We start from the raw sequence: 8,869 nt of genomic DNA, 5'->3' as shown, positions 1-8,869 counted from the left end.
GACGTCCATTTCATCCAGTCTACCCTAGAGTCTCCTCCTCTCCAAGGTTTCTCATAGTCTTACACATTGACGTCCCACTGGGTTGTGAGTTTTTCCTTGCCCTTTTGTGGACTCTGAACCGAGAATGTTGTTGTGGTTTGTGCAGCCCTTTGATGCACTTGTGATTTAGGGCTATATAAATAAAACATTGATTGATTGATTGAATTTGAGCCAATTCAGGGAAAATTGGAAATTTCAGAACTGGTTGGGAACCACTGGTCTAGAAAACACCGGCTACGGAACCAAAGGCTGGGAATCGGAGAAAAAGCCAAACACTGACCAGAGAGCAGTCATCACAATAAGGTTAAAAAAAATACAATTTAATGTTATGCGCTGAGTAGCAAATAAAATATATTAGTGTTTAAAAAAAGAGGTGCATAACTGGGTGGAGCCTAATCTATCACCGTGGAGACTGGGAGGAGAGACCTCCTGCTGGGGGGGCTCGACTCAAAAACATCACAACATCAAGTCTTCGCCAGTCGGCTGCTTGAACACGACAATGAAAACAAAGTCTTTAAATACAAATACAGTGTGCTGCACGTGTTGACAACATCAGGTGGGACACACACACACACACACACACACACACACACACACACACACACACACACACACATAGTCACAGTCTACACAACACATGTTAGTCACGTTTATATTGCATTGTTCTGCCGCTGGATCTAACAGGGGGGAGGAGAACTTGTCAGGACACAAAAAACACTTGCAATGTTTCAACAGCTGAACAACAACACATGAAATATGCGTTAAGAGCTGGCTAGTCAACATCATGGATGTTGTGGTGGAACGCGTTTAATGTGCCACACACTTGTCACACTATGTTGTCCCCGTCTAGGAATGCACATGAACACAAACAATTAGAGCCAAGTTACACATGACAGAGCAAAACCCTTGTTGGGACTCGGGGGTTTGTTATCACAAAACTACAGTATTTACACTCTGCAAGGACACACACACATTCTTCTATTTGTTACCTTCTTGAGACCTCCGATAAACGCCCACCTCTAGCGTTCTAACAAAAGTCGTAATTTTACCCGACGCAAGTCAAAATTTTACCAGGAAAATCGGAACATTTGTGCAATTTCATGATAAAAGTTCGAATTTGACTCAATAACAGTCGCAGATTCACAGAGAAAAGATGTAAAATGTTGGAAATTTTATGAAAAGAGTCGGCATTTTTACTTGGCAAAACTATGACAAAAGTCATAATTTTACTCAAAAAAACGTCACTGTTTTACCAGAAACAACAAAAAAATTGGCGATATCGCGATAAAAGTCGGAATTTTATATGACAAATGTCCCCATTGGTTTATATATATATATATATATATATATATATATATATATATATATATATATATATATATATATATATGTAGGTTTGGGAAAAAAATCACAAGACTACTTCATCTCTACAGATCTGTTTCATGAGGGGTTCCCTCAATCATCAGGAAATCTCTAACCCTAACCCTAACCCCAACCCTAACCCTAACCCTAACCCATCAGGAAATCTCCTGATGATTGAGGGAACCCCTCATGAAACAGATCTGTAGAGATGAAGTAGTCTTGTGATTTTTTTCCCAAACCTACATATTGCGCTCTACCACGGTATCGAGCACTATTCTCTGGATAATCCAATCAAGACATATATATATATATATATGTATGTATAAAAAATATGTTATTAATATGGGCTTCACGGTGGAAGAGGGGTTAGTGCGTCTGCCTCACAATACGAAGGTCCTGCAGTCCTGGGTTCAAATCCAGGCTTGGGATCTTTCTGTGTGGAGTTTGCATGTTCTCCCCGTGACTGCGTGGGTTCCCTCCGGGTACTCCGGCTTCCTCCCACCTCCAAAGACATGCACCTGGGGATAGGTTGATTGGCAACACTAAATTGGCCCTAGTGTGTGAATGTGAGTGTGAATGTTGTCTGTCTATCTGTGTTGGCCCTGCGATGAGGTGGCAACTTGTCCAGGGTGTACCCCGCCTTCCACCCGATTGTAGCTGAGATAGGCGCCACCGCCCCCCGCGACCCCGAAAGGGAATAAGCGGTAGAAAATGGATGGATGGATGAATGGTTTAAATGGAACTTAGATACTGGGTTTGACTGTGTAAAGCGCGTTGAGTCACTAGAGAAAAAGGGCTATATAAATATAATTCACTAATTCACATTTTGCATTAGAAAGTAATAATTTGACATAAAAAAGTAATGATTATATGCGAAAATATTGCAATATTACTCAAACAGAAAGAATATGAGAAATTGTTCCCAATTTTATAAGAAAAAGTCGACGCTTTGTGAGAAAAAGACTGCTTTTAGTTAGTTATCATTATTTTTATGTTTGTAATTGTTTTTTAATCTTCATTATTTACTTCAAGTTATGTCTCTGAATACATATTTATTTATTTATTTTTTATTAATTTTGGCCAAAGAGGGCGCATTTCAATTTCCTACCCACACTTGTTGTTTCATATGTTGACCAGAGAGGGAGCACTTCAAATTATTACACACACTAGTAATTTCATAAGTTGACCAGAGGGGGAACACTTTAATTTTTTACACACACTTGTTATTTCATATGTTGACCAGAGGGGGAGCACTTTTAAAACCGACACAAAGTCATTTTGAATAATCCCTCCTTTTTGGGACCACCCTCATTTTGATAGATTTCACCACCAGTGCGTGCAAATGAGATCTCAATCTTTATTTTTTTTTTTCACAAGAAAAACTTTTGAAAAAATGTTAGCAGTATAGTAATAAAAGTCATAATTTTACTCAACGCAAGTCAAAATTTTACAAGAGAAACGGAACATTTGTGCAACATTTTGACAAAAGTTGGAATTTTACTCCATAACAGTCACAATTTTACAAGAAAAAATTAAAATTTAGGCAATTTTATGAAAAGAGTCGTAATTTTGCTTGACAAAAGTCACAATTTTATAAGAAAACTAAAATTTTGGCAATTTTATAGTAATAATCGGAATTTTACGCAAAAAATTTCACTATTTTACAAGAACAACCAAAAAATGTGCAATATTGTGATAAAAGTCAGAATTTTATATGACAGATGTCACCATTTTGCATAAAAAAGTAATAATTTTGCATCAAAAAAGTAATTTTACGAGAAAATATCGCAATATTACGGAAACAGAAATAATATGAGAAATGTGTCCCAATTTTATAAGAAAGAAGTCGACACATTGTGAGAAAAATAAATATTTTGGGGGGAATTTTTCATTAGTAATTGGGTTTCAATCTTCATCATTTACAGTAGTTTTTACTGTAGTTATTACAGTAGGTCTCAGTATACATATTTATTTAAATATTTATTTATTACAAATTTTGGACTAAGGGGGCGCATTTCAATTTCTTACACACACTTGTTATTTCATATGTTGACCAGACGGGGAGCACTTTTAAAACCGACACACAGTCAATTTGAAAAATCCCTCCATTTTGGGACCACCCTCATTTTGATAGATTTCACCACTAGTGCGTGCAAATGAGATCTCAATTTTTGTTTTTTTTGTAAAGTGCTTAAGGCCGGTGACAAACGAGTCACGGACCACCGAGGGCCCCTGTGCCGCATTTTGGGCAGCACAGCTGTAGAAGCTAACTGTTAATGGCCACTATAGTCTTAGTACCGTAGTGTATTTAAGTCAAAGTTAAAGTACCGATGTTTGTCCCACACACACGAGGTGTGGCGAAATTTTTCTGTGCACTTGACCCATCACCCTTGATCACCCCCTGGGAGGTGAGGGGCCCGAGAATAATTTTTGGTGATTTAACCCCCAATTCCAACCCTTGATGCTGAGTGCCAAGCAGGGAGATAATGGATCTCATTTTTAATAGTCTTTGGTATTACTCGGTTTGAACTCACGACCTACCGATCTCAGGGTGGACACTAAATTTGTTCATCCTATGGTCACATATTGGACGCGGGTTGTCTTACATCAGCACCGGAAATTGTAAAATCAGCTGTCCCCCTGGCGGCTTTTTTCGGGGATGAACAGGGAAGTCCTTCCTTAACTGCCGTCTTATTTAATGATATATTCCTGCCTTTGCACCTGTCAACGTTTACTTTTGTGTGCACATTAAATCAACACAAAAAAAATTCTGACTTTGGAGCAATGTTCACAGACTCTAGTAGTTGGCTCTCTATCAGATGCAATGGTTTTTCCGTATTGGGACCAGGATTTTGGTCCTAAATTGTTCACCTGTCCTCATATGGACGGCACTTTTCCTTGTGGACGTCTCAAGAAGGTTAGAAATACAAAAACACACACATACTGGTTATCATTTGGAATGGGGACCAAGTTTTTGATCATGACTTGTGGGGACCACCTTTTCTACAGGTTGTGGAGGCATAAAAAAACTAAGTAAAAATGGCCATTGCCCAGTTAGTTCATACACGTCTTTAAACCTCTGGAATGTTGAAGTAATGCGCTGATCAGTCTTACTGGGGACATTGGGGAAAAAGAGTTAATATGGTTCATGGGGACCAAATTTAAATAATTTTGCATAATTCACACACATTTGTACGTGACTACTGAGGACCATTTAAAAAAGAAAAAGTTGAAATTAAATACGACATGATCTGACTATCATTTAAAAAGGTTTTCTTTTAGGGGACCTGTTAATTGGTCCCCATACCGTCCGAAGTCCCCTAAAGATGAATGTGTAAACAGAGCGATGTCCTCATTAAGTAAGCATTGCCAGAACACACACACACACACACACACACACACACACAAACTGGTCATCATTTGGAATGGGGACCAAGTTTTTGATCATGACTTGTGGGGACCACCCTTTCTACAGGTTGTGGAGGCATAAAAAAATTAGGTAAAAATGGCCACTGCTCAGTTAGCTCATACACGTCTTTAAATCTCTGTAATGTTGAAGTAATGCGCTGATCCGTCTTACTGGGGACATTGGGGAAAAGAGTTAATATGGTTCATGGGGACCAAATTTAAATAATTTTGTATAATTCACACAAATTTGTACGTGACTACTGAGGACCATTTTAAAAAAAAGTTCTAATTAAATACAACATGATTTGACTATCATTTAAAAAGGTTTCCCTTTAGGGCAGGGGTGTCCAAACGTTTTCCACTGAGGGCCACACATGTAAAAAATAAAACAAGCAGGGGCCATTTTGCTATTTTTCATTTTCAAGCCATAACAAAATATATAGATTTTGTTGTTGTTTTTTACCTTTAGGGCTCCCGGGGACCATAAAGTGTCTCAGTCATTACTGCTAATAAAACTTCAGGTTGATATGAAGTAAAAAAAAAAAAGCCTTTTTTGTCAAAGACAACTTAGTTTTTTATAGTAAAACTGAAAATGCAGTTTTTAGTAATAAGAGCCATAAAAGATCAATAATGCAGGGCACCATTGATTAATTCATTATTAATTTTTGAGAAATCCCAGTGCATTAAACATAATTGGGATCCAAAAGGTGCCGCACTCATAAAGTGATACATTTTTATTAGTTGTTTTTTTACTTTCAACACTTGTTACAAGATCAACTACAGATATGTCTGTCGATTTTACGTTCGAACTATTTTGTTTGTTTTAAAGAAATCGTTGATGTTTTTATATGGGCAACAACACAATATATGCCAGGGGTCGGCAACCCAAAATGTTGAAAGAGCCATATTGGACCAAAAATACAAAAACAAATCCGTCTGGAGCCGCAAACAATTAAAAGCCATATTACATACAGATAGTGTGTCATGAGATATGAATTGAATCGTGAGGACTTAAAGGAAACTAAATGAGCTCAAATATAGCTACAAATGAGGCATAATGATGCAATATGTACATACAGCTAGCCTAAATAGCATGTTAGCATCGATTAGCTTGCAGTCATGCAGTAACCAAATATGTCTGATTAGCACTCCACACAAGTCAATAACATCAACAAAACTCACCCTTGTGCATTCATGCACAACGTTAAAAGTTTGGTGGACAAAATGAGACAAAAAAAAGAAGTGGCATAAAACACGTCTTAGAAAGTCGGAGAAAGTTATGCATGTAAACAAACTATGGTGAGTTCAAGGACCGGCAAAATTAGACGGACAAAACGGCGCTCACCAAATACTCGAATCAGTGAAGCATGTTTAATATAAACAGTGTGCTTTACAACAATTAGGGAGGTTTGTGTCATGTTTGTCCTCCTAAATAAAACCATATTAAAACAAAAAATGTTTTTTTCCCCTCATCTTTTTCCATATAGCTCGGTTGGTAGAGTGGCCGTGCCAGCAACTTGAGGGTTGCAGGTTCAATGCACGCTTCCGCCATCCTAGTCACTGCCGTTGTGTCCTTGGGCAAGACACTTTACCCACCTGCTCCCAGTGCCACCCACACTGGTTTAAATGTAACTTAGATATTGGGTTTCACTATGTTTCACTAGAGAAAAGCGCTATATAAATATAATTCACTTCACTTCACTTCATTCTTCATATATTTTTGAAAAAGCTCCAGAGAGCCACTAGGGCGGCGCTAAAGAGCCGCATGCGGCTCCAGAGCCGCGGGTTGCCGACCCCTCATATATGCAGTATTTTTTCCACATAAAACATTTTAAAGTGACATTTTTTAAGTAATTAGTGCCTTGAAAAGAATTCATTATAGCATTGATTTTTTTGTGTGTCTTTTTTTTTGAGCAATGGCAAAAACAAAAATAAAGACAAAAGAAAAAAAACAGCCTGCAAGGCAGCTTTGGGTCAACATTGCAACTTTTTTTCGTTAGATTTCACATCATTCCACTTTTTGAAAATGTTTAAAAAAAATTTTCAATATCATTTCCGGAATATTTCCAAGCAACTAGCTGCGGGCCGCAAATGGCCCCCGGGCCACACTTCGGACACCCCTGCTTTAGGGGACCTGTTATTTGGTCCCCATACCGTCCGAAGTCCCCTAAAAGTGTGTAAACAGAGCGATGTCCCCATTAAGTAAGCATCGTCCTCATATGGACGGTACTTTTCCTTGTTGACGTCTAAAGAAGGGTACAAATAGAAGACACACACACACACACACACACACACACACACACACACACACACACTGGCTGAGAGTGATTTCTGGTGAAACGTCACATCTTCAGTCGGGGGGATACTCTGCTTGCAGGTGTGTCCTTCTGGATCACCAGCAGTTACCGCAAACCCCCCCGCAAGGTTTGGGTGTGTAATAGTACTACCAAAAAAACTGCTTCTGAAAAGACCTCACATAAATATACACCGGACTAAAGCGGCGGAGTCATCCGGACCATACAATAAGGACCCTAATGCTCGCTCTCAGTCGAACTGGGACTGTTTTGTTTCCAGCACAAACGGAGACACTGATGTTGGATTTAGAAGGACAGATCGGCAGAGCAAAAAAATAAGAAAATGTTCAGAGAGGTAAGTGTGTCCAAACGTGCTTCGAGTGGAGACCCGCCAAGCATCGCTTTGATGCATCGGCACCGACACAAACCGAGGAAAATAAATACTCTTCATGAGGCAACGTTGGTTGTTAAGGCTCTACTGTGACTGTGCTCGCTTAGTTTCTAGTGACACTGAATACTGCATACTACGATGAGACGTGAGGGCGGAGCAAGCAGGAGGCACTATGTGGAGTCTTCCGGTTCCGACTTGATGGTCTTTTTGTCTGTGCTGCTGGACGCCCGCTGTGAAGTCCCGTTTTCTGAAAGCACAAAGATTTAGACCGTGATCGCCAGGATTTGAAGGACTTAAACCTCGACTATAATGTGAACCGTCTGTCTAAAGCAGAGGTGGGTAGTAACACGCTACATTTAATCTGTTACATCTACTTGAGTAACTTTTGGGATAAATTGTGCTTCCAAGAGTAGTTTTAATGCAAAATACTTTTACTTGAGTATATTTATAGATAAGAAACGCTACTTTTACTCCGCGCCACTTATCTACATTCAGCTCGCTACTCGCTACCGATTTTTATCGATCTGTTAATGCACGCTTTGTTTGTTGTTTGTCAGACAGACCTTCAAAGTAGGATCATGCCTGCGTTTCACCAATCAAATGCAGTCACCGGTGACGCTTGACTCCGTTTCACCAATCAAACAGAGCCAGGCAGTCACATGATTAACTGCCCACTTAAAAAAAAAATTGTTTTTATAAACCTTTATTATAAACTTCAACATTTACAAACAGTTGAAAATAATAATCAAAGTAAGTACAAAAACAGTACAAAAGAGTATAAAAACCGTACAAAACAGCGCCAGGGTGTTGTAAATTCAAGGTAACTAAAATAGAATGCAAAATATATATATATATATATATATATATATATATATATATATATATATATATATATATATATATATACCTTGATTGGATTATCCAGAGAATAGTGCTCGATACCGTGGTAGAGCGCAATATGTAGGTGTGGGAAAAATCACAAGACTACTTCATCTCTACAGAACTGTTTCATGAGGGGTTCCCTCAATCATCAGGAGATGATTGAGGGAACCCCTCATGAAACATGAGGGGTTCTGTTTCATGAGGGGCTCCCTCAATCATCTCCTGATGATTGAGGGAACCCCTCATGAAACAGTTCTGTAGAGATGAAGTAGTCTTGTGATTTTCCCCACACCTACATATGTATATATATATGTATATATATATATATGTGTATATATGTATATATATATATATATATGTCTGTATGTATCTGTATATATATATATATATGTATATATATGAATGTATATACATGTATATGTATGTATATATATACATATATATATATACATATATATATACATATATATATATGATATATTATATATATATA

General features: G+C 38.2%; 1 protein-coding gene across 1 annotated transcript in view; it reads right to left on the bottom strand.

Moving 5' to 3' along the window:
• Positions 1-2,570: 2,570 nt before the first annotated feature.
• nab1b (NGFI-A binding protein 1b (EGR1 binding protein 1)) overlaps positions 2,571-8,869 on the bottom strand; it is a 30,345-nt gene continuing 24,046 nt past the window's right edge. The window contains exon 8 of the mRNA XM_061889221.1: positions 2,571-7,741. Within this exon, the coding sequence (XP_061745205.1) occupies positions 7,665-7,741 (77 nt within the window). The 3' untranslated portion in view covers positions 2,571-7,664. The remainder of the gene's footprint in view (positions 7,742-8,869) is intronic.

The sequence above is a fragment of the Nerophis ophidion genome, linkage group LG27, assembly GCF_033978795.1.
Source record: "Nerophis ophidion isolate RoL-2023_Sa linkage group LG27, RoL_Noph_v1.0, whole genome shotgun sequence".
Taxonomy (NCBI): Eukaryota; Metazoa; Chordata; class Actinopteri; order Syngnathiformes; family Syngnathidae; genus Nerophis; species Nerophis ophidion.
This window is presented reverse-complemented; position numbering and strand designations above follow the sequence as displayed.